This window comes from Biomphalaria glabrata, chromosome 16, assembly GCF_947242115.1.
Source record: "Biomphalaria glabrata chromosome 16, xgBioGlab47.1, whole genome shotgun sequence".
Classification (NCBI taxonomy): domain Eukaryota; kingdom Metazoa; phylum Mollusca; class Gastropoda; family Planorbidae; genus Biomphalaria; species Biomphalaria glabrata.
This window is the reverse complement of record NC_074726.1, coordinates 26,892,063-26,918,686: the sequence shown is the minus strand read 5'-3', so window position 1 is coordinate 26,918,686 and position 26,624 is coordinate 26,892,063. Positions and strand designations below refer to the sequence as shown.

Below are 26,624 nucleotides of genomic sequence, written 5' to 3'. Positions count from 1 at the left end.
CTCTATGTATGTAGATCAGAGACCTTAGGCAGATCTTCAGCAAAAAAAGGTAGGTATATATAGCGAAATCAAAAATATAACCAATCAAATGAGAGATTAGAACTTTGACTTGGCATATTTTTGTTTACAAATGGAGGAGGTGATACCAGTCTAGTTTTCGTACGTATCTTTTAGATCTAGATCTATTTCTTTGCCGAAATTTATAGATCTCTTCGTTGATATTTTTTAAAATTCGTAACAGCTATCAATTAAGAACTATTTTTAAAATGCATTTTAGTGTTGTCGATATTTTGATGTAGCCTACCGACTGGCATAAATATGTATGATAATAAGTTAAATAACGGACTGGTCTGGTACTGACGATAATAGTCGATACCTGAGTGTGACTGTGGCCACTGTGGTAAATCAGTTGTTGACTGACAAGTTCTAACAAGTTGCTATCTAGATATAGTTCTACATATGCTTAGTATCAAAATTATATCCAAATCTAGAGTCTATTTAATATAGTTTATATAGATTACGTCTAGATTTAGATTTGATTAGATTTAATTTTTAATTTTATCACCTAGAATCTAGATCTAATTAATTCATTATTAAGTTTACTGATTTAGAGAGTTTAAAATAAAATTTATAATAAGACTAATAATTTGTTTCTAAAATTCTATTTTTATCCATTTTTTGTCAAGTATATTTTAAGTTGTGTATTATGAATACTAGAGCTATTTTAGGCTTCTTTTTAAACATTTTCAGGACTTAATATTAGCCTAATTAGATTTAGGCCATTTTAGGCTTATGCTTTTGATAACCTATTATATACCTGCCCAGACCTATATGAAAGTAGATCTAGATTCTATATGCAAAGTAAAAATCAAACTTACAGATAACTTTTCTAAGAAGACCCATCATATAGATTATATGAAGTTTTATAAAAATTTACAGGGTACTCATATATATTCAAAAATGATTTAAAAAAAAAACAAAAAAAACCATAGTAGCATTCCTCATTTAGTAAAGACTACACTTGCCTACATACAACTCTCCTTGCTTACTGGCAATGCTACATGCTTCTTCATATAACTTCATATAGGAAATCTTGCTGGTCCAAATTAAAAACATTAGATGCTTGGGTCACAAGGCCTTCATCAGCTGCAAAAAATCAAACAATACAAACAATCAACACAAAATAAGCTTTTATTTAAATAATCTGTCTGATATCATTTTTGGCTGGGGGGGGGGGGCACCTGTTTTGTTTCCCTATTGTTTTAATTATTTCTTTTAATGACTGTTTCCACTAGAGCACCACCTTGATGCAGAGAAGCATTGCCTGGGTGGTGTATGATATGGTATATTATATGTAAAGGGCTTATTAATCAACGATTTGGACTATTTAGCCACATGATGGGGGAAGGGGTTGGAATGTTTATATCCATCTCATTTTAATAAAAAATTTTGGTTGTTGATCCCATGCAGATTTGTGGTAAATAATGTAAATAAGTTTGTTCTCAATTTGTAGATGAGGTGGGTTTTTTTTTTCATTGCATTGTTGTATAGCAGTGATAAGGCTAGATCATTGGTACCCTCTATGTTGAGTTTTATTAAAATGAACTGATATATCTATCTATCTGTATCTTTATATATCTATCTATATCTTTATATATCTATCTATATCTATCTATCTTGCTGTTACAGTTGAAATAGCCATTGATCTTGTGGGTCATATTAGGGCAAGTAATGAAAGATGTGACAAGCATGTGTTTGCAGGTCTGACAGTTACATTGCTCATATGTGCCTTGTTCATTTATATTGTTGGTGTGGAGTTTTGTATTCACTAATAAATCTTGTAATTTTGTGAGCTGGGGATGTAATTATATCATGGATATGTACATCAGCTTTAAGGATATTGGGGTATTATGAAAAAAAAACAACTTTGTGAAGGTGGTAGTTTAGCATCCATTTTGGCTTTTCATCATTGCTTGATTTATATTATTTATTTTTTACATCCCTATTACTGATGGTTCATATCTCCCTAACCCTATCTCAATTAGAAGCAAGGCCAAACTCATAGCACACTAGGAAAATGTCCCTATATTTCTTCTCTGTAAGAAACCAAAGGGGATACTGTTTTGCTTCCCAATAGGCCTAATCATTTTCTATAATGACTGTTTCCCCTCAAGCGCCATGTTGATGATGAGAGGCATTGCCCAGCTGGTGCAAGATATGGTATATTATATGTCAAGTGGATGTGTATCAAAGATTCAGCCTCTTTAGCCACATGAGACATTGCAAATTGAATAGGTCATCTCTTGAGATGTAAAATGTTCTTTCCTGCTGTATTGAATCTTTTTCTAACTTACTCTTACAGATTTGTCATACCTTTTGCTATTATTCAAATATTTCTCATGACATAAACAGGATAGTATGAAAGTGAGATATTGTTGTCTGGTTGTATGAATTGTCTTGAAGGTCCTGGGTTAAAACCTAGCCTGCCACCATCCTCCACCATCTTGCAAGAGAGTTTCGGCTAGGATGTAATAATTTTCAGTTCTGAAGGAACATCTGAAACATGTAAAACAAACTCTGGAATATGGATGACTGAACTTATGCACAAGACTTACATTTTCTTTGATTCTTTTTTTTTTGTTTCGTTATCTCTTGTCGCCTTATAAGAAGTTAATTTGTAATTATTTTTATTGAATAACATTTTTATTAAAATGTTACTGGTTGTAATCTATGGTTATGTCTAAATGTTTTTTGTTTTTTTTTAAGTATAAAGTATTAAGGGGGGCATGGTGGGTAGTTAAGCACCAGGGGTCTCTGTAAAGATTGGAATTTTGTGATTTTAGGGCACCCTCTAAGTCCACCCAACTCTAATGGGTAAGTCACTTTAGTTGGGAAAGTAAAGGCAGTTGGTCATTGTGCTGGCCATGACACCCTGCTCATTAATATATTAGCTTAAGTAAAAGATGACCTTAATATCATCTGCCCTATAGTATTAAGTATGAAAAAAAAAAAGATTTAATATAGGACATAGGACGTAATCATCTTCTTTTTTGAAGTAACGTCTGTATTATATAAGATAAGATAAGATCTAGCAGAAATGAATAATGTTATGTGTCTGTTTTATATTTTTCAGAGTCTTTTTTGAAAAATGAGTCAAGAGAATTTTAACAAGTCTGGAAATCACAGCAGCAGAAATAGTCCTCCCCATTTACCTCCAGAGTCACCAGGCAGCTCAGTGTCATCATTCTTGCAGGTATTCATTTTGTGTGTGTTTTGTTTTTCAATGAAATCATTTGCTCAGTTCCTACCCTGAAAAATGGAGCTTGGTGGCCTAGTTATAAAGTGCTTGGCTTCAAAACTAAGGGGCCTTGGGTTCAAATCTCACTAAAGAATGGGGTTTTGTATTTTGGGAATATTAGGGTGTCCCTGAGTAAATGCAGTTGGTCATTGTGTTGGCCACATGACACCCTCATTAACTCTCCACCATAGAAACTGATGACCTTACATCATCTGCCCTTTAGTTTGCAAAATCTGAATTGGGAACTTTACATTAGTTTTACTATTAATTCACATTTTTGTCGTATCAAAACTAAAACAAAAAGAAAAATTTTAATAATTATTTTGAAAACTTTTCATTGTCCTATTGAGCTGTAGTTTTCCTCATAAATTCTTGTTGCATGATAAAACATTTTTTTTGAATTTCAGAAAGATCACTTCATTAATTAATGAATTAATAAACATTTTTAAATATTGTGTTCAAAGAAACACTTATCAGCCATTTTAATTTTCAAATCATTTAGTTGTTATTTATAGATCTAGTTCTCATCATTTGTTGTGTGGCAAATTAGCTCAGTTGATTAGAGGATCATGCTTATAATGTCAGGGTTGTGATTTTGATACCCAGACTGGCCTTTTTTTTTCTAGTTTTTTAATGATCCAAAATTCTGAAAAATAAAATATGAATGTTTAAATTACTATATTATTTGAATATCATAATTTTTTTTTAATCATATTTTTTTTTATGTACTTCTTTTTCCCCTTTGTGTGAGCCTCTATGGTTTGGATTTTATTTTATTATGCAAGCTTCATATCTCTTCTCTCAATGTTTTGTTTGAATGTTTTATATATTTCTGATAGTATTTTAGAAATGAAACATTTTTACATCTTAACCCAAACCTCCTACATTACAGCAGTGGATATGGACAGAGTTTAAACTCAGGGCCATCATCGTGACAGTTCATACACATACTTACTCCCTACTCCTCTTATCTATGATTTTTTGTGCTTTTTTTTTGTTTTCATGGGCTTTATATCTATATCTATCTATTTATCTATCATCTCTCTCTCTATATATATATAAATATATATATATATATATATATATATATATATATATATATATATATATATTATAGAAGTCGTTGTTTCTAAGGGTATTCATTTTTTAAAATTAATTATCTGTGGTTTGCAACAAGGGTGCCATAATAAAATCTAAAGCCATCATAAAATTTTGTACTTTACTCTTATTCTTCCTTATAGCCATACACTTTAATGCTGTCCCAATGGTTGTAAGTTTTACATGTTTAATCACTGATCATATGCTGAGAACTTTTTGTCTATTTCATCATAAAGCTTACAATTTTTATCTTCTTTCCTGTTTATAAAGAATGAATATGCTGAGCTGTTAAAGTATGCTGTGGGACTTCCTGGCGCTGACTTAGCATCAAGAGCCTTTGACATGCCTGAACAAACTAAAGTTTTTCAGCCCATAGTCATTAGCCGATCGCAAAGTTCCAGTGCCAGACAAACACCATTGTATGGGAATGATGGTAATTAAGTTGCTGTTTGAAATACAAATAAAATCTGTATATATTCTTTGTTTATTCAATAATAACAATAAAGGAAAAATTGATGACATGAAGTTAGTTTCAGAATAAGAAAATTAAAATCCTGACTTAAATTAAACCAATTATTTTTTATTGTGGATGCTTCCTAATTTTTTATTTTAAAAAAAAAGGGATTTCCTTATTTGATACTTAATAGAAAAAGAAGATAATTATGTCCTGTATGTATCCATGTGTTAATTACATCCTACAATTAGATACTTAAACTCTGCTAAGAAAATTGATTTTCATGGCTGACTCAGGCAACCCACTCCATACTCTAATGGCACCAGGAAAGGAAGAGCACTTATTATAAGACTTTAGAAATTTGCCTTGTCTTTGAGATGAAGATTAAGCAAGAGTGCAGTATTTCACATCGCAACACACAACTACAGATTTTGTGACATCTACTTGAATTGTTAAATTGGAGTTATGTTAATTAGTTTTATGTCCAGATGAAAAGTCAATTGATAGCTCTCTACCATAATCTTTATTAGTATCGATTTGACAGTAAAACCTTTCAAAAGTTTGTTTTTTTCTTTAATTTGCGTTTCAAAATAAGTGTTGTTGTATTTATTTGTAGGTGTAGAGTCCAACAATATGAATACCAACTCAGTCTATCCCACTCTCTTGTCCAATGATGAGGAACTAGGCTCACAGTGTGAGGACGATGACATGAATTTCAACAAAGGGAAAAAAGGTGATAAGTTTATTTATTGAATTTATATTATACTTGAACGTCAGCTTCAATGAATTCTAAACTTCTAATTATTAACCTAGTTATAAGTATTACTATTACTTATGTTACACATCAATACTTGACCTATTAAATTTTGGGTTACCAGCCCTTACATCTGTTTCACTGACTCTCTACATTTTATACACATTTATAAATTATGAAAATATAGTATAGATTTAAAAAAAAAAAATATGTTAAACCACAATGAATAAGCAAAACCAATACTATATAATTAATATATTACCGCAAGTCACTACATATATTCTACTATATTTTTATAAACATTTTATTGAGTGTTTCATAAAGAGTAATTGGTCTAGCTGTACAGAAACTTTAACTGTTGGTTGGCAAGCACATAATAATAATCTTTATGCAGGACTTGACTTACTTGACTTAACCCTGTGTACTCCCAGGGGAGCATAGGGCCGCAACCGCACCTCTACACCGAACTCGGCCCTGAGCAGCTTTCTTCATCTGCTCTCATGTCATTCCAGTACCCTCAGCTTCACTGATGACTGACCTCTTCCAGGTTTGCTTGGGTCTGCCCACTTTCCTCTTTCCTTGTGGGTTCCGGTCAAGTGCCTGCCTTGCAACATTGGTGGCTGGTTTTTGCAGGGTGTGTCCTATCCAGCTCCATTTTCGTTTTGTGATGTCTTGGGCTATGAGCTTTTGCTTTATGCGGAATATAAAGAAAAAAAAAGTCATATAATGTTATTTATTTTGAACTTAGGCTATTTAGCTTTTTTTTTTATTAAACTCTTTTTTTTCCCCATATTTAGCAATGTCTTTAGTTGGTCAACATCACATTTGCTTAAAGGACCATGTGAATAATATCTTTAATGTATTTTAATACCTAAACCTTGTACTCTTTTTCTTGTTTCATTTTCTTTAGTGAAAGCTAAAACAGCTACTACAACTAAATGCACAATCTCGGACCCAGCTGTGCAACAAATGTCTGGCAAGTTAGACGGTTGGCTGGGAAAGTTAAAGTGTGACATATTGGTAAATATAATAAGAACAATTCTTTGTAATAGTGTTAAGCTGTTTATTGTTCCAGCCACCGCCTCTTATTATGGGATTATTATAAAAATCTGATTCTATATTAATTTTGGCAATGTCTTTGATTCTGAAGAATAAGGATGAGTTCAGTGTTTCACTTGGCTATGCAAACCTGCTGACTCTATGTTGCTTATATGATAAATGGAGGGGTTGTCTACGAAGATTTGATTTGTGAAATTGTGAACATATGATATTTATAACAGTGTGAATAGACCTTGTTTTTAATAATTTAACTAAATAAAATTTATCTCTTGTGGTATGATGGGAGAGTGACCTTTTAGGGATTAGGGGCACGACATGGCCTAAAGTGTGCCAAAAAACTCAAACTCATATGATAAATGGAGGAGCGGTGACTGAGCGGTAAAGCACTTGACTCCCGAACCGAAGGTCCCAGGTTTGAATCCCAGTGAAGACTGGGATTTTCATTTCGGGATCTTTGGGCGCCTCTGAGTCCCCCCACTCTAAATGGGTACCTGAAATTAGTTGGGGAAAAGTAAAGGCGGTTGGTCGTTGTGCTGGCCACATTACAGCCTCGTAAACCGTAGGCCACAGAAACAGATGACCTTTACATCATCTGCCCTATAGACCACAAGGTCTGAAAGGGGAATGTTACATTACTACATATGATAAATGGCACAAGCCTTTTGCCTCTCCTTCAACGTTACTTTGGTAGACAGAAGCTGTGAGGTAGGAAGAATAAAATAATAGTTTTAATGGCTAGAAAATTTTGCAGGCTCTGCAGAAAAGTCCTGCAGGAAATAAGGGCAAGGATATAATAATATTCAATTCTGAAGGAACACCAGAAACAAGTAAAACAATTAAGTGTCAACAGTAGCACATCCATTGCTTGTAATCAGGGACATTTTATGTAAGAAGTTATTGTTAACCCTTGTAGCCTCCATATAAGGTTGAAGAGTCTGACTGTAAATGTCAAGTACAGTTTCAGCTGAAACCATGAGTGGATTTTATTTGTTCTGCCTTCTCAAACCATTGAGTTGTCTTCCCTCTGCTTTCCAAGTCTCATCTCTTATAAAAAATTAACTCTTTCTCTCCTAACTGATGATACCAACGTTGATTCCACCAGAATGTGATAAATAATTACGGAGAGAAAGAGTTAAGAATCTATTCTATATTCCTAGTTCCATATCAGACATGGTAGCCATGTCCCCCAGTCATCTCACAATTCACATCTCCATCAAGCAGCACGTCACACAGGAAACTGAAACATGAAACACCACCCTATCAGTCCAGTGGCTGGCCACCAATGGCATCCCAAACCAATGTCCTGCTCACAATTCAACATATGCAGAATATAGCAATTATGTTGCTCGGCAAAGTCATTCTCCATGTAGTTGAGTGAAATATATATGTTTGTTGTTTTAAAGTTGGTGCACCATATTTGAATAAAGAACGGCCCTGATAGCTTTGCTTAAATTGTTATGTTCAATGTGTAAATAAGTGTACCTAGTTGTTCTGCTGGCCTGTTAAACAATTAGGCTAAAGAAGTGGACAAAGTCCCATTCCCTAGAGCAGTGTTTCCCAAACTGTTCCATGAGGCCTGAACAGGGGTTCCATGAACTAATTGAATAATTAACTAGTAGCCCACCACATGAACTAATCTCTCAAAAAAATAAGCAAAGTGCTCTGCTAAATACTCAGAATGTGCGAAGTGTTCTTGTAAGGAAAACCTTTGGGAAACAAAGTTCTAGAGATTTTTATATTTCTAATGGGAATTTTGAAAGTGAAAAAAACAGAACCTTTCATTCAGCTATTGCATCTCATAAATTGTTGAATTTATTCAATGACAACTATTTTATTTCTCTAACAGGAAGAACTCTGTTGTTCTATCAATACTGCGTCCGCTTCAGCCTGTATGCTCTATCAGAAAGAAAAACAAGAGTAAATATGCTACTTTTTGTTAACTTTTATAATTAATTTTTTTTTTAAGTAAAAGAAAAGTAATATTTATTAGTGAAATTTTAATCCATCCATCCATCCCAGTGGCGCTACAGCCCATGGAGGGCTCTGGCCTGCATCAACACATCCTTCCATTCAGATCTTTCCTGGGCCTTTTGTCTCCCCGCCCTAACCCTAAGCTGATGCAGATTTGCTTCTACATCATCAATCCATCGCATTCGGGGTCTGCCTTTGGGTCGCCTGCCTTTTGGTTTTTGTTTGTATCGCTCCTCTGTTATCTGACATTCTTTCAAGGTAACCTGCCCAACGTAGTCTGTTCTTTTTTTTTGGTCACTATTGAGTCTTCATATAAGTGATATATCTTATGGTTAGTGTGTGTCCTCCACCCTCTTTCATCCTGTATGGCACCATAGATTTTCCTAAGAATTTTTCATTTTTAGTATTAAGTAAATTTTCTGATGTCTTAGTCAGGGTCCAGGTCTCACTTGCATACATTGCTGCTGGTGAAATTTTAAAAATGCATCAAAATAAATCAAAATTTTAAAGAAATAAATAGGGAACAGTGGGAAATGTGCTAAGCTACCACAAGAGGAACAGTGGGAAATGTGCTAAGCTACCATAAGAAATGACCTATATCATTATTAATAACTGAATTTTTTTTTTGTATGAATATGTAAAATTTTTCTGTTGCACTTAAAGTGCTTTTGATATCTCAACATGTGCCACCATGAACTCCACTGATAGATATCTCATACCTGGCTATATAATAATTTCTGATCATTTATACTGCACTTAGTGCCTTGATCAGTGTAATTAAAGATTGAATTGCCATAATATTTGAATGAAAATTTGACCATTCTAACTAATCATTTTAATTAGTTTTTCCTTTTTACTAAATAAAAATTAGTAGTGATTATTACAACAAAAAAAAAATCCCCCCCCCCTTTTCAGACCTTACAATCTATAGAGGGAGGATGATGTGAAGTTCACCTGTTCCTAAGGTCAAAGGTTAATGAGATTGTCACATGGTCTGCACAATGACCAACTGCCTTCACTTCCCCAAAGTATGCCAGTTACCAGGTTGGGTGGATTTAGTTAATGAGATTGTCACATGGCCAGCACAATGACAAACTGCCTTCACCTCCCAAAAGTATGCCAGGTACAAGGTTGGGTGGATTTGGGGGCTTCCTAAAATCGCCTAGATTCAAACTCAAAACCTTTTGGTATAAAAGGCAAGCACTTTTACCACTTAAGGCCACCATTCACCCCATTACTACAATGACCATTCTATAAAAAAAAAACTTTCATAATTCTAATAAGATAATGGACAAATTGAATTTCTAAAAAAAATTCCTGTAATTTTCACTTCAGCCTATGCTCAGAGAAAGAACGTCTTCAAAAGGAAGTGAACAGAATCTCAGAGATGCTGTGCACTATGGAGAAGAGCCTGGCCAGGAAAGATACAGTGATAGAGAACCTCACGGGTGCTCTGGCCAAGGAGAAAGAGAAGCTGCACCTAGCCAAAGCATTCTATTCATGCAAAGAAAAGGCTTTAGATAAAAAGAGGGAGGTAAATATGCTGAAATTAGATGAATTTACTTTTGGCCAGATTTTTCTGAAGTTTGATCAAAATGGTTTCATGAAAATGGCTTAATTTATAGAAACAAATGTTTTTATTGTTCCACTATTCCCATATACAGAGGTCTAATACTGAATCTTATTAAAGACTGAAATTAGTATTTGGCTCTTTAGAAAAGCCTCTGAGTTTACTCCTTTCCTAATGTGCACCTTTCTTTCTTTATTTTGTAGGAGGCTTAATCTGTATGATATCCAGGTAAACTCTTAGCCACAATAGGGTAGATAATGTAAAGGTTATCTGTTTCTGTAGCTGATGGTTAATGAGGGTTTCATGTGGCCATCACAATGGCTAACCGCCTTTACTTTTACCCAAGGTACCCATTAAAGCTGGGTGGGCTCAGAGGTGCCCTAGAGATCTAAAAATTAAAAATCTTAGTCTTCACCAGGTTTCAAACTTGGGATCCCTCAGTTTGGAAGCCAATTGCTTTACCACTCAGCCACTGTGCCTCCACCAACCCGCAGGGGGTTTGAGATAACTTTATGCTTGAAACTTAGTACACAAGTAAATGTTTTATACACTACAGGATTTAAAGGACATTTTGAAAGTTTTGACTACATTCATTTGGCATTACCTCACTACTAGATATAAAAGTAAGGTTAAACAACTTCAGTGTAATGTATTTGTTCAATTTCACAATTAGACAAATTAATAGAAACATCAGCCGACTGAGATTTGGTTAAGTAAAAAAAAAAGAGGAATATATGGCAGTAGGAAGCAGATGGGCATGACGTGGGGACAGTTGGAGAGACTCGCCCAGAACCAGGCACCTGGAAAGAGCTGGTTGGTGACCTATGCCCCAGACGGGTCCACACGCAGAGATGAGATGAAAAACAAGAAAGAAACAAAAATGTATTTGTATTATGTTTTTACTGTATATTTGTCAGTCTCCCAGATTTTTGGAAGCATGCTTGTAAATGTTTTTGTTTTTTAATTATGATTTTGTCTTATTTTCTCTCCTTATTTAGCATTTTACAGAAAAAATTGCAACCAATTTTCATGACAATCAACTCACTCGAAAAGTTTTGAAATGTTGGTTTGGGACCATACAGCAGAGATGGAAGGAGAGAACAGAGAAAATATGTGAGTCCAAAGCTCAAAACATTTGCTCTGGAATAGTTGGCGACTACGAAGAGAAAATTAAATGTGTAAGTGATATGCTGTAATACTTCCTATTCACCGTATTCAAAATTGTGGTCCTCACTTGTCTTGACTTGTAAGTTTTGGATGAAATGAAGATCATTATGTCTTAGCCCAAACTTCTTGCAGGATGGCAGGGGAGGGCAGTAGGCAGTGTTCAAAGCCAGGCCTATGTAGATCACAGCCCTGATTTTATTTGTCTATGTAGCTTTTCAAATTTAATAAAGATGTCACAATGCAGGACTTATTTATTCCTTTCTTAATGCAATATAACTTTCAAAAAAGGTGATACTTGAAATTAGGCAATATAAAACTGAATTTAACTAGGACATAATATAAACAAGCATAACAGCTTCTTCAAATACAATGATTCAGTGTAATTTATTGAAATAACTGAATACTGATTAAATCAATTTCTTCTTTGCTTTATATACCCCATAGCAAAGGCAATAGAAATCTTCCCAATGTGACACTAGATTCTAGCATTCTACTAGAATCTGCCCAAACTTTTGTCCATCATGTAGGTAAAAAATTTACATCAAACATAAATCACTTGTATACATTTACTAAGGTATAAAGGTACTAAGGTAGTTTGACTGACAAAACTATCAATATTAAAAGTTGTGTCCATGTGTCATATGTATTAGTTTCCTGTTCACTAGAAGGATATCCAGCTTAGTGGCTTCCTTTTGACTTTCCCCACTTTGCTTCATGATTCTTCAGGAGGAAGAGCCTTCTGCTCTCAGGACAAAGTTTTCAGTATACTTTTGCTGGCTTTCTGCAGCTATTTAGTTTCCAGGGTGAATTCGCTAGCCTTATGCCTGGCCCTTCTCCTTTATCCTGACTTAAGACAGGCAGAGAGGTCATTAAGAGCTGGTGGAGTTAGTAACAGATTACATCACCACTATTTTTAGGTTGTATTTTGTTTTTTCATTCCAGCTGAATCAGCATATTTCCTGTCTAGAAGACAAAATACAAACACTGCAATGTGAACAAGAGCAGTACAGCCAACAGGTGAAAAAGGCCTTTATGCGTGGAGTCTGTGCACTCAACATGGAAGCTATGTCTGCATTTGGTACAGAGGACACTTGCGCCAAAGGTAAAATGTGTATACAAATAAGTACATAGATGTATATACATCAGGACCTGAAAGCAATGAAGTAAATGTTACACATTTTGTGGTCAAAGATTCACCTGTTTGAGAATCAAAAGACTTTTGAAATAATCAAGAACTTCTGAGAATTAAAACGAAAAGACCAAATGTTCTTCAGCTTTAAAAAAAGTCAGTTAATATTATTATCCATCTGTTGTCAGACATCTGTGGCTGGCTGGTCATTTTGAGCACATCATCTTCTGCCTTGGAGTGCAGTGGCTGAGTGATTAACCGCTTGACTTCTGAACCTGGGTTTCCGTGTTCGAACCTCGGTGAAGACTAAGATTTTGAATTTTGGGATGGGGCGCCCCTGAGTCCACCCAACTCTAATGGATACCTGACTTAATATAATGAAAAGTAAAGTATGTAGGTCATTGTGCTGGCCACATGACACCATGTTAATTAAATATCTGTTTCTAGGCATAAAACTGTGACAATAGCCTCCTTGCCCTTGGCTATGAAAGAATCCCATAGGAAATGCTATAAAATTTTCTTTGAAGCTTCTAAGCATTGTGAAAGTAAACTGCCTGGACTTATTGTATACCCTTTGAACTGTCGTCAGGATGGTCTTGAGTTTAAATTCCACACTTGCTGAATAACTGATGAGAACAGCATGCTATTTTTCCTTGGCACAGTCTGCAAAAGAGCTTACAGCTCAGCAGCAAAAAGCTGGCAAGAAGAAGAAGAAACCCCACCCATGTCCATTCCTGCTATTCTGTAGAATCTTTCATCTAGAATGTAAAAATAGTTATTTTTGAAGGAACATGAGAGACTAATAAATCATTTACAAACTAAAATCACCCATGTACTCAAGAGCTTGTCAAATTCTAAGCAGGTTTATTGAAGTGTATTTAAAATTCAGAGTTTGGGAACATGAGACAGCAGAGTACCTTATCAGAAATACTGCAAAACTACAGGATACCACCTCTGTCTTCTTAGACAAAGGTATTTGTTAGGAGATAGAAATGCATAATTTTTCCCATTTAAAAACACAAGTAAAACAAAACACTTGTCATAGTTCTAACCACTGTTAAGACTGTTGTTACCGGATGCTTGCCCTTTTCACCTTTGTTTTACAAAGAGACTTCACCTCTCTCAGTGTGTTAGCTGTGAATGCAGCCAATAATGGAGCAAATCCTCTTACAATGCTTGGAATTCGAGCAAGAGTTTAACCATTTTCCTTGAATTTTTTTTTTATAAAAGAATGTGGATAATGTTCATTCATCCTGACTTTTTTTTTACCAAGCTTATATCAACTTACTTTGTCTCATATAAAAGTTATTTCTCAGACACCCAATCTTGGATCAACTGAAATTTTGCACAATTATTTCTTTTACCTGACAACACAAGGATCAGTACAAAAAAAATTAACCAATTAGTAAATTAACTATTGGTAATTAATTATTTTGTTTGGTATTTCAAACATGGGAAAAAAATGGTACTGGACTGAGGTGGTGGTATAAGCTGAATTAAAAAGTCCCCTTTCTTGGTTATTGCTTTAGAAGTAAGTTTGAAACAAATAATAGATAACTATACAATCTTCATACACACCTCACTAGCAGAGTTAGAATGTCAGCTTGGGGAATTCAAATTCAGGTTGTTCCCCTTTTCTTTTTTTAAAAAATGCTTTTAGGATAATTGGATTCATCTTTTGAGACCTTATATATTTTATGGTGGTTTTAGTCAGAAATGTTTAAAAAAAAAATTTCACAAAAAAAGTTGGTTTCTGAACTTATTGTAACTTCCTTTGAAGTTGGGTCAAGTAAAGTTTGGTTCCCTCCCCATTCCACTGTTCCCCATGTCAAAACAAAGTGACAAGTAAGAGCTAATAATAAATCTTTTTTAATAATAATAAATATACAAAATGATGTTTTAAGACTTTATTTTCTAGACTTGTGTTTGTTTCATCTGTAGGAAACATCAACATGTCTCACAACGTAAATGCCAATGCCAATCAAAACCAGGACTTCCTGCAATCATACAAGCATGATGGCTCCCTAAAATCTCTTCCTGTTGACCTGAGTAATGGGCCAGATCTCGCTAGTAGACAAGCTCAGTCTCTTCCAGTTTTTGCATCAAGCTATGAACAAAAGGTTTGATTGATCAGTTCTAAGCAAACATGATTTTTTCTCTCACTCTCTCTCTCTCTCTCAAACATTTAACTGAGTCCGAACTAGTTTAATACATTCAAAAATATATATCTTTAAATTGATTAAATATTTCTGCTGCATCTTCCATTTAGTAAACTCTGACAAAGCAAAATGAATCTCATGCTCATTCAAATTTCACTTTTTTTCAAGTTTGAGCCTTGTCTTGAATAAACCTGAGGACATGATGGCTAAGTGGTAAATCATTTGGCTTCCAAACTGAGTGTCTTGAGTTCAAATCCTGGTGAAGACTGGGTTTTGAATTTCAAGATTTTTAGGGTGCCCTTGAGGCTATCCAACTGTAATGGGTACCTGACAATACTTTTTCTTTGCTTTTTTTTTTAAATAAGCCCTTTGTTTTGACTGATTGGCAAAGCATGTGGGTGCAGATATCAAAAGTATTGAGTTTTAATCCTAATTCAAAGCTAAGATTTTATTCTGCATTGCAGATCCAAGTCCCTATGTTTATTTGTATCTGTTCCTAGCTTTGGGTGCTGACCACACAACCTCTTTGTGAACATTGAAAAGTTAAAGCATATATTAATTTATTTTTCACTTGACCTTTGGACAACTAGATCACTTTTTGATTACTGCTCATTCCCATGTTGGCTTCCTAATTCCTGCATACAGTCTGTCTGCAAGATGCCAACTGAAACGTGTAATTAAATGGGCTCTCACCTTCACCTTCTAAAACAAAAGTGAACATTTTGTTTTCGCAATAAAAAAATGTTTGCATGTGGTATGAAATTAAATTGGGATCCATATTAAGTCAGCATAATAAAAAAAAATTTCCCTTTTCAGACCTTGCAATCTATAGGGCAGATGATGTAAAGGTCATCTGTTTCTGTGGCCCATGGTTAGGGAGGGTGTCATGTGGCCAGCACAATGACCAACTGCCTTTACTTTTCCCAAACTAATGTCAGGTACACATTAAAGAGCCTGAAGATCCTGAATTTAAAAAATCCAGTCTTCACCAGGATTTGAACCCCAGACCCCGGTTCAGAAGCAAAGCACTTTTACCGCTCAGCCACTGGGCCTCCAAGTCAGCATAATAGATTCATCATTTGGGATCAATAAAATGATAATATCAAGAGATCAAAGCCCAATCGGTGACCAGACTGATAACTTCTCTTTGACAGAGTTTATCCTGAGAGTATAATTCAGACTTACATAATGCTTAAATTTTAAAATCTAATGGGATATCCTCAGGCACAGACTTCAGGTCCAAAGGTGAAGTTATTAACTGCAGCATCCATGCCTAGACCAACCAGTCAGGGAGCAACTCTAGCTCCGCCTATGGCATCAGTGGTAGTGGAGCGACATGACCCCATCACAAAGGTAAAAAACATTTTGCCAAACTACTTGAATATAAATTTCTTCAAATTGACATTAGCAGTGCTCACAATATAAATATGGAGGCGTGGTGGTTGAGTGGTAAAGCACTTGGCTTTCAAACCAAAGGGTCTTGTATTTGAATACTGGTGTAGACAGATCTTTAGTACACCTCTGAGTCCACCCATTTCTAATTGGTACTGGCACTAGTTGGGGAAAGTAAAGGCGGTTTGTCGTTGTGCTGGCCACGACACCCTCGTTAACAGCCACAAACAGATGACCTTTACATCACTTACCCCATAAATCACAAGTTCTGAAAGGGGAACTGTACATTATAAATAGAAATACAAGTGACTGAGTGGTTAAATGCTTTGTTCCTGAACTGGAGCACCCAAGTTCAAATCATGGTCTCTCTGACCAAATTTCTTATTTATAGGTAAAAAAAATTTTCCCCTCTAATTCCATTCTACCAGTAAGTCCGACGCCTGATGAAGTAGCACTGCAGTTTTCTCTTAACATTTTGTTTTTCTTTTGCCCTGGTTCCTGAACACCTGGTTTCATGCACTTTCAAGGCTGGCTGTCTTACAGGCATTGTTATGAGGTATTTTTTTAAAGGTCCCATTTTGAGCTGAGAATTGGTATCTGGGCACTTGTTATGATGATACTTGTAGAAAACTGAGACATCTTTCAAGTCTATTATTAAAGATGATCAGTCTTTGTGTTTGCTATGTAGTAAATATTGTTTTATTACCTATTGGTCACCCACCAGATGGCATAAAGTTCACCTGTTATATTGACCAATGATGAACTTATGTTCAGTTTAACAGCCTAGGGTTTTGCTTCTTTCAACTTATTAATAATAACTTTATTTTTTTTTTTGCATTTCTCTGTAGCAAACCATTGGTAAAGCAACTGCTGTGCGATATCCAAAGAAGACTGGAAAAGAGGACAAACCACAGCGAGTATATAGTTCAGGGGTAGTCCCCAAGTCTCACCCATTGACAATGTTCAAACCTTTAGCTGGTCAAATGCCACCAACCATGACGTCAATAAAAATTGTTGATTAGGTCATAACGTGCATTTTTCACATTAGCAGCTAAATTTAATATACTATACATTTGTACAATTTTTACAGCGTTTCAAAAAGATCTGAAATGTACTTTAGTCACTTGATTTTAGATCACTTTACATGCACCACTTCCATTTTTAATTGTCTTTATTATAAAGATTCTCAATAAGTGATGCTGCAGTTTTAAATATTTTGTTTTGTACATAGTGAAACACATTTTAAATTATTGATCTACATTCTTACTTTAAGAATAATATAAATAAAATGAAATCATTAATGCTATTAAATTTATGTGTTTTTTTTCTATGATTTGTATTCATATAAGCTTGAGCTGTTTTAACCTCATAAACTTGACTTAAAATCTTTTTTGACTCTATGGCCACATTGTGAGGAATTTTGGACTTGCAAAGACCTTCCTACAGGGAACAGTACAAGGAAAAAAAAGACAGAGAAAGATAAGGCAAGACAACATAAAAGAATGGACAGGCCTGCAATTGAAAGAGGTTCTATCCAACGCGAAAGACAAGAGAGGAATGGAGAAAAACTGTTGACAACTTTTGTGTGTTCCCCAAAGGTCCAACAGACTGATGAATTGGTGAAGAAGCATAGAACCACATCAGTACTTCACCATCCGACTCTGTTCTTGACAATTCCTCTCAGTGTTTGCTGTTTAATATTATATAAATCAGAATACTAGAATGATGTTTTGTCTTATAAAATATTGCAGATGTTTCCTTTAAAACAGAATTACATACATCCTACCGTATCTATGTGTCAAACTAGTCATGCATTTCAATCATTAGTTTTCCTGTCTTATTCAGGCAGCCCATTCCATGTTCTAATGGTACTTAGGAAACAGGAGCACTAGCAAGAATATATCCTAGTGTATGGAATAAGAAATGCTGAGTTAGAGGGGTTTGGAAAGTCGGGCTTGTCATAAAAGTGATGAATGAAGATTTTTTTTATGTTTAAAAAGCAGTAAAAAAGAAGAAAAAAAATCCGCACTTAAGAATGTTTAAAGACGTATGGTTTCAATATATGAGTACATTTGTCAATCTCAATAACTAGGGGTACTGTTGTAGTGCAATGACTGATAATTTTTGATGCAAAATAATAACTTCCACAGATAGCTTAAAGCTAGTTTACACTGCCCTAGTTCGAATGATCATACAATAAATTTACTATCACCTGCCTGCATGTCACCCCTTGTATGTTGTTAATTTTACAAACTTGCTATCTCAACCTATCCTACCTCTTACAAACAGAGCGTCTTAGGCAGATTAATCTTATAAAATGGTGGCCTCAACTCAAACCTTCCTGTAGTTAGTTCCTTAAACCTAACCAAGCCCATCTCAATCAAACTTGAAAGTAGCAATTCATTCCTTGGAAACAACAACAAAAAAAAAATACAAAGAGTAGATCTGTCAGCATGGAGAAAGTTTTATTTTTCTGATATAAAAAAATTGTAAACCAAAAAATGACCATTCAAATGTAACCAATCATACAAAACAATACACATATTTACAGTTTAAAATCACACAAAATATTCCCAAACAATGAAGCCATCCATTCTCAACAAAAACATTTCTTGTCAACCAAAGAAAAGATCAGTTTACTTCTGGGCCTTCACCACCAGGAACAAGCTGGAAAGAAAAAAAAATACAAAATATCTGTAACAATCTACCTGCATGAAAGTAGTGTAACAATTCATGTGAAGGCCTACAATGAAAAAGAAATTTAAAGCAAGCTAATAAAAATCCTTTAAAAAAAAAAACACAGCTTACTCAAGGGGAAGAGCTCTGCACTTACAACTATATCTCAATTTACTGTAGAAGTTAATTCCCTTATACAAATTTTAAAAAATTAATTCAACAACTCCTATTTTCGGTTAGAAAAAACCTTACCCAGGCCCTAAGCAAAGAAGGTTAACCAATTAAAAAAATCCTAAAAAATAAATATGTTGAAAAAATAATCAAATTTAAGATCTAATACTAATAAATAAACAAACAACTTTAAAAAATAGAACAATATGTCTAGTTCCCAAAAATATATACCTTTAATACCTTTAGAATAAAAAAAAAGCTTGAAAAATAATAATTTTCCACATTGGGGCTTATACACTATGGCAGCAATGCCCAAACTACGGCCCACGGGCCAGATCCGGCCCACAACGTGCTTCTATCCGGCCCGCCAATGCATTGGAACAAAATGTAAAAAAAAATTAAAATTAAATAAATGTTAACAAAAAAAATTAAAAACTTTTTTTTTTAATTAAAAAATTAGAATGTTTAAAGGATATTCCCTTTCAGTTAGGATTCTCACTCATTCTTTGATGAATTCCATCTTTAGATTTGGTATTCTAATATTCATTATAAATATTTTTTGTATAGTAAGAACACAAGTGTTTGTTTTTTTTTTTCAATGGCGATAAAACTGGACAGCTATTTTTAATTTTTGGAAAATTCCGATACTGTCTGGAGCTAGCCGTGTCCTTGACACCTTGTGTGTGCAACACAGAGCATCATTGGGTCGTGTTCTTTTGATGTCAAAGTGATTGGTGTCGTATTGTTTAACGTTTGTGATTTAATGAAATGGGAGAGCCTAAGAAACGAAAAGTGGACTCTGAATGTAGAAACTTTCAAGAAAAGTGGACAGAACTTTACTTTTTTGTGGAATATGATAGTAAGCCAACATGTTTGATTTGTAAAGAAAGTGTGGCTGTTTTTAAAGAACATAACATTAAAAGGCATTATGAAGCCAAACACATAAACACATATGGTGGCATTCTTGGTTTGAGCCGCAAAGACAAGATTGTCAAGTTACGACTAGAGATTGGGGGATTGACAAGAATATTTAACAAAAAGAGACAAGAAAATGAGTCGTCGATAAGGGCCAGCTACAGAGTTGCTCACATCTTAAGTAGAGCAAAGAAGCCTTTTTCCGATGGCGAATATGTAAACAAGTGTTTGCTAGCAGTGATGGAAGAAATATGTCCTGAAAAGAAGAATGCAGTAGAAGCTCTCAGCCTTTCTCGCATGACAATTACAAGGCGAGTGGAAGATATGGGGGTAAATCTCCATTCACAATTAAAAGACAGAGCATCAGAATTCGAAATGTTTTCTATTGCTGCTGACGAGTCCACTGACATAACTGATACCGCGCAACTCTTGCAATTTATTCGTGGTACAAACAGCAATTTCGATATAACAGAGGAGTTAGCAGCTATGAGAAGCATGCATGGGACTACAGCTGGAGAAGACCTGTTCAAAGAAGTGTCAACCATCATAGAGGACCTTGCTCTTCCTTGGAATAAATTAGTTGGAGTGACTACTGATGGCGCTAGAAATATGGTTGGATGTCACAGCGGAGCGGCAGCAAGAGTTATTTAAAAAGTTGTTGAGTCAAATGGAACTGAACCCCTGCGGCTTCACTGCATCATTCACCAACAAAATCTCTGTGGAAAGGTTTTGAATCTGGACCATGTGATGATGATTGTGCTCAACACTGTAAATTTCATCAAATCACAGGCGTTGAATCACAGAACTTTCAAAGATTTTCTGACAGAAATAGAGTCCGAATATGAAGACGTTCTATTTCAGTGAAGTGCGCTGGTTAAGCCGAGGAAAGGTATTAAAATGTTTTTTTTGATTTGAGACACGAAATTGAAATATTTATGACCCATAAATCAAAACAAGTGCCACAACTGAACGACCCCTCTAATTTATGTGACATCACATCACATCTAAATGAACTTAACACCAAACTACAAGGGAATGACAAATTGATTTCGCATGTGTATGCAGACATATGTGCTTTCCAAACAAAATTGCAACTCTTCATTCAACAGGCGGAAAGGGTGCATCTTGTCCACTTTCCAACCTGTACCACTCTACAAAATGATAAGCAGCTAAATATGTCTTTCCCTAAAGAAAGAATGATCCAACTTCTGAGGCTCTTGATGGATAATTTCAGTGAAAGATTTGTGGATTTTCAGAATTTAAAAAATGAAATCCGTTTGCTGCTGATGTGTCAAGTGCTCCGACAGATCTGCAACTGGAACTGATTGACTTACAAAGCCAGACATTCCAGCTTTACAAATTTCAAGTAATGCAGACAATTGACTTCTACTCCATGTATAAAAAGGAACATAAAAAAATCAAAGAAATAATTTAGTACAAAAATAGATCTTGAAAAATATAAATTTAATCACTCTGCTTTTATGGTGAAATCATTTCTGCATTTACATCAAAACATTAGTTCACATACAACTTGAAGTAGAAATCACATAAAAAAAAAAAAACTCCATGATGCTTAAGTAGCATCAGAGCCCAAAGAAAATAATGATTTTCATAAAGCTTTGGTCAGCATCTCAGAACAGAAGCCTATTATTTTTTTCAATAACTAAGATTATATAGTTTGTCTATCGTGGTTCAATGATGACCACTTTGCACTGGGGTTTTATGCCTCCTCATGTGGCTGGTGAGACCTATGTGACCCCGGGATGTTCGGCTGCACACTGGGCAGGTTATTCCAGCTGGGGCTAGTGTCATGGGCTTTGCTTTTCTTCTCTGGCGTTTTTCTTCTGCCAGCGTGGTTCTCTTTTCCTTAGCAACCTGTGCACCAGTTTCACAGCGCGACGCCATGATGCACTGTGATGTGCCTCTGTCTCCCAGGTGGCTGAGTCTATGCTGAACGCCTTCAGAGAAGCTTTGAGGGTGTCCCTGAAGCGCTTTCTTTGACCACCTCGCGAGCGATTTCCTTCGCTTAGTTGGCCATATAAGAGTCGTTTTTAATTTTTTTGAATAACTAAGATTAAACATAACTCATCTCACCATTGTGATATTGTTTCCATTAAGTAATAACTTGTCCAGCTTGGTCACTCGCCTTCCTTCTGGTGTGCTTTCACTGGTAGATAAATATATCATAATTACGAGACAGGCAGAAAAATGAAGACATTTTTAAAACCCATTTCTTTTCAAAGAATCATCCTCCCACTATTTTATTCTAGTAGGTTTAGTAAACAAACCATAGAATGAAGATTTAAGGTTGCATCTTTCAAAAAAAAAAAAAAAAAAGACAGTTAAATTTCAATACACTGTATTGATTTGATGAAAGAGGAAATTTGTTACATAAAGTTAGCATGACTCAATTGCTGAAAAGTTTCATTTTTCAGTAGAAATTGAAACTATTTGGATTGTCTGAACTTTTCAAATAATTTTCTTTTGCTACTCAGTGTTTGCATCCATATTATTGCTATAGTTAAATTATTGAAGTGTAAGTAAAAGGTTTACACATTTTCTCTCATCAATACACTTAATTTATTATGCAAATTCTTTCACATTTTTTGTAAAATTGCAAAATCTGATCTTTTTTTTTTTTGGATAATGATAATTTAACTTATCTAGCTAAGATTGTATATATATTAAAAATCAGTTAAAATTTAAAGATCTAACTAAATCAAATGACTTTTTCAGGTTGTTTTTTTTTATTGTTGCTTTTTTTCCTTTTTAAAAATTAAAGTTTATTTAAAATTTAGAAGAAAAAAAGTCAATGCCATTTTCATTAGAATAAATATATATGCTGTATTTATGTATAATTCCTAAAAGATTTACTTATTTATAACCAGACTAATTTTGTAATACTTACAATTCTGTGACATCCTCTAGAACCATGTCTATTTATTAAGTTAGAAAAATTCATCTAATTATAATGAGAAAATATCAATTCCTTAAATAGTACTTTATTTTAAAAAATGAAAACTACAAATTATATACACAAAACTAAATGAACACAAATAATAAGTTCAGAATTGTTGTCTCAAGACTGGGGGTTTGGAATGAATTCCCTCAAACTCAAAGTTGGCATCATAAATAAAACTAGAATTATTAATGTCATTTTTACAATATGCTTGCACTTAAAACAGGTTTAGGCTAATTCACAAAGTCTTAAAAGCTTTATACCTTAATGAGGAAAAAAAGGTTAATTATAAATATTTAAATATATACTGGCAGATAAAATTGATAGTTCTAAAAATGTTTTTCAACCCAGACACAATTTAATAAAGAATAAATTTCATTATTTCAAAGGATACTGACAAAGTCATCAAACCCTAATAAAATTCCAACTATCTCTTTATCATTTTTCATAATGATATGTATTCTGGAACCAATACATTTGTCCACAAGCTCTGGAATGGAAAAGAAAGAAAATACATAAAGCATTTATATATTCATTAGTCAGAGTGTTGAGTCGATTCTATTTTTTTCAATATCTATCAGTGACAGTTTCTTTTTCTTTTTTTCCTATTTAATAATGAAACTGATTTGTTTTAACAACAATAATATTGGCAGCAACCAATAACAAAAAATACTGATAAAGTGCAGTAAAATAATGAAAAAAAAAAAAAAGGTTTTGTAAAATATTTTAAAACTTGTAAAACTGTATGTCCGTATGTTGTCACGAAAGCTAACATTAGTTTCCGCAGCTTACTTGGACAGCCAATTTTCTCTAGTCCATTTTTGCTGACAAGATCAAAAGCCTTGGTCAAATTGATAAACGACTAGATATAAAAATCTGCTATTCACAGACCACAACTTAGGATAAACTTGTTCTGACAAGATCTGCAGCTGTTGTAATAGCACTCTTGCTTAAACCAACATTTCCAACAATGCTTAGCAGTGAGATACCTCTGTAACTGTTACAATCAGAGCGGTCATCCTTGTTTTTATAAATTGTAACAATGATTGCATCTTTTAAATCCCTGGGGATGATTCCTAGCTCCCAATACAAGGTTAGTTTGTAGTATAACCTAAAGTGTATAGATATAGATCTAAATCATGAATTATGACAGAATTGACATATTTTTCCGTTTAAATTTCTACACAAAGAACTTTGGACACATTAAAAGTTATTAATTATATAGGCTATATCCAAATCTAGGGATATAGATTTTACTCTCAAATTAAAAATCCAATACAATATATATATTATAGCTGGCATAAAAAAAATATATAGTCTTGGATTTAGTGTTAGCTAGCATTGACTATCTCTTTACCTAGAGGTAACAACTGAGTGGGATTTGCAAAGGCTGCTGTCGTTGTCATTTTTCAGAAATTTTATCAAGCTCTATTCAAAAATCAACTGAACTTTGATGTTTTTAATCTGTCAAAAAACAAACAAACAAACAAATTTAAATTAGATGTAAAGCATATATATTATAATCCATTGCAAATCAGCATACAGATAACAGCCTAGTTAGTACCCAAGCGTCTTTTTTCAAAGGATATAGGCAGAATTAGTATAGTAGAACTATTATACTGATGTTGTGCTTGGTCCATTTTATTGCAATACATGGCACCTCTATTAGATGTTACTGTTGACCTTATTATTGATCTTGTCATGTGTGGGTTATATTTTATAAAATCCATATTTGATAGTCTTAGTGGGTGTGACTAGCATGTGTTATCTTATCTTATCTAATACAAACGTTACTTCAAAAAAAAGAAGATAATTACGTCCTACGCGTCATGCATTCAGTCATGCATATTAACCAATGACTTTAATTCTGCCAAGTCACTAGTTTTCCTGGCTAGCTCAGACAACCCATTCCATGCTCTAATAGCACTAGGGAAGAAGGAGCATTTGTACAGATTTGTCCTAGCATATGGAACAAGGAATGTGCCTTTATCTTTGTGTCTTTCTGAGTATTTTATTGGATTTTGTTTTTGTATTTGAAGATTATGGTTCAGTGTTCTTGTATAATTGCTACTTTACTTTTGAGTCTTCTATCCTGAAGGCTTTCTAAATTTAGTGATTTTACTAAAGGTGTTACTCTAGACAAATGTGAATATTCGTTTGTTATGAATCTTACTGCTCTATTTTGTGTCTGTTCTAGTTTCTTAATGTTTTCTTGAGTTGAGGGGTCCCAAACAGAGGATGCATATTCTATTATTGGCCTAACCAAGGTTAAATAACATTTTAGTCTTATGTTCTTATTTGATTTATAGAAATTTCTTTTAAAAAACCCTAATGCTTTGTTTGATCTTTTGATAGTTTCATCAATATGGGTATTCCATCAATCTGTGTTACTGGTTTACCATGAATAAGATTAGTAGTGGAATTAATTTGTTTTAGTTTTCTTGTTACTTTTAATAACAGACATTTTTCTGGGTGGAAAGACATGCTACAATTTTATTCCCATTTCTGTAATTCATCTAATTCTCTTTGTAAAAATAGTAGTGGACCTAAGACTAAGACTGTTCCTTGAGGTACACCTGAGGTTACTGTTATTGGTGTTGATTAAGAGCCATTTATTATTACAGTTTGTTCTCTCCCTATCAGAAAATCTTTAATCCACTGATGCAATGGACCATCAATGCCAAAGTATTTCAATTTTTTAAGCAAACTATGGTGGTGAACTTTGTCAAAAGCTTTGGAAAAATTAGTTGTGTTTCACATGATCTATATTTCCTAAAGCCATGTTGGTATGGTGTGAGGACATTATGTTTGTCTAAGTGGTTTATGATGTTGCTACATATGTGTTCTAGGATTTTACATGTGATGCTGGTAAGTGATAGTATTAATAAATTACTATTATAATTCAGGTCCAGACGCTTTACTTTATTTGGACAATTTGGTTTGGTGTTGGCTAATAGTTTTTGAATTCCATTTTCTTGTACTACTATATCTAATTAAGCTAAACTAGATCTAGACTACCTAGATCTTTCATATATCTAGATTACATCTTACAATCTAGATCTAATCTATCTTTAGATTCTAACAAAAATCGTACAGACTTCGAATCATACCTTTCAAACTAGGCACTTGTAAGCGTTCTTCTACAGTTGAGTTTTGATTTTATTTATTGTAAGCGTTCTTCTGCAATAGAGTTTTTAAAAGTTTCAACACTGAACTAGATCTAGATAGATTCTGACACGATCGAAACAAAGTACAAAATGAAATTCATTTAGAATTATTTTGATTTCCTTTGGGTGAAAAACATTTTGGTTCCCACCTCCCCCTTTTTTCATAGATCTAGCTCAAATTAAAAGTAAAAGGGTGTGTGAAGGCTCAAAACACGTGTCAAATTATATATCATCATCATTCCTTTGAGTTCCTCATGGAACATAGGGCCTCGACATAAACACGCCACTCTCCACGGTCTCTTGCTAGCTTTTTGATGGTGTCCCAGCTCTTCCCGGTCTTCTCTGCTTCTTCAAGTACACTGCGTCGCCATGTTCTTTTTGGTCTTCCTCTGCGTCTTGTTCCCTGGGGGTTCCACTCTATGGCCTGCCTAGCTCTGTTGCTGTTATCTTTTCTAAGGGTGTGACCAATCCATCTCCACTTCCTCTCTAAGATCTGCACTTCTATATTTTCTGTCCACTCATCTCCCACAGTTTGGTGTTTTCTACTTTGTCATACCTGGTATGTCAAATTATATATAATAAATAATATATTATAAAGTTATAAAGAAGGAAAAATCTAAAAACCGCAAGAAATTCGACCGTTCTCTTAATTAAAATATTTTAATTTTTGGAAACATTGATAGAT

The 26,624-nt window shown here is 34.2% G+C and overlaps 2 protein-coding genes across 5 annotated transcripts; one reads left to right on the top strand and one right to left on the bottom strand.

The window, feature by feature from the left end:
- The first annotated feature begins 63 nt into the window (after positions 1 to 63).
- On the top strand, positions 64 to 17,112 carry LOC106078073 (centrosomal protein POC5-like). 4 transcript variants are annotated; one of them, XM_056013820.1, is made up of 12 exons: positions 64 to 159; positions 3,134 to 3,253; positions 4,667 to 4,829; positions 5,467 to 5,583; positions 6,515 to 6,624; positions 8,510 to 8,580; positions 9,970 to 10,168; positions 11,203 to 11,382; positions 12,314 to 12,473; positions 14,442 to 14,620; positions 15,884 to 16,012; positions 16,900 to 17,112. In XM_056013820.1, exons 2-12 carry the CDS (start codon positions 3,149 to 3,151, stop codon positions 17,071 to 17,073), a joined length of 1,587 nt encoding a protein of 528 aa, XP_055869795.1. In that variant the 5' UTR covers positions 64 to 159; positions 3,134 to 3,148; the 3' UTR covers positions 17,074 to 17,112. The 4 variants fall into 4 exon arrangements, with proteins under 4 accessions (XP_055869795.1, XP_055869796.1, XP_055869797.1 ...); XM_056013821.1 differs by lacking the exon at positions 64 to 159 and adding an exon at positions 448 to 466; XM_056013822.1 differs by lacking the exon at positions 64 to 159 and adding an exon at positions 922 to 940.
- Positions 17,113 to 18,497: 1,385 nt separating this feature from the next.
- Positions 18,498 to 25,968, bottom strand: LOC106057905 (U6 snRNA-associated Sm-like protein LSm5). The gene is made up of 6 exons (XM_056014533.1): positions 25,883 to 25,968; positions 24,130 to 24,236; positions 23,167 to 23,262; positions 22,722 to 22,749; positions 21,908 to 21,980; positions 18,498 to 18,718 (listed from the first exon to the last, which is right to left on the bottom strand). Exons 2-6 carry the CDS (start codon positions 24,176 to 24,178, stop codon positions 18,683 to 18,685), a joined length of 282 nt encoding a protein of 93 aa, XP_055870508.1. The 5' UTR covers positions 24,179 to 24,236; positions 25,883 to 25,968; the 3' UTR covers positions 18,498 to 18,682.
- Between the last annotated feature and the right edge of the window lie 656 nt (positions 25,969 to 26,624).

Coding starts and splice junctions, on each gene's coding strand:
- LOC106057905 (XM_056014533.1), bottom strand. CDS start 24,178: ATGACAACGACAGCAGCCTTTGCAAATCCCACTCAGTTGTTACCTCTA. Junction 23,263..24,129: donor CACTCAGTTGTTACCTCTAG/GTAAAGAGATAG, acceptor TTTCCATTCCAG/AGCTTGTGGACAAATGTATT. Junction 18,719..21,907: donor ATGGAAACAATATCACAATG/GTGAGATGAGTT, acceptor TTTTCTTTCCAG/CTTGTTCCTGGTGGTGAAGG.
- LOC106078073 (XM_056013820.1), top strand. CDS start 3,149: ATGAGTCAAGAGAATTTTAACAAGTCTGGAAATCACAGCAGCAGAAAT. Junction 5,584..6,514: donor TTTCAACAAAGGGAAAAAAG/GTGATAAGTTTA, acceptor CATTTTCTTTAG/TGAAAGCTAAAACAGCTACT. Junction 10,169..11,202: donor CTTTAGATAAAAAGAGGGAG/GTAAATATGCTG, acceptor CTCCTTATTTAG/CATTTTACAGAAAAAATTGC.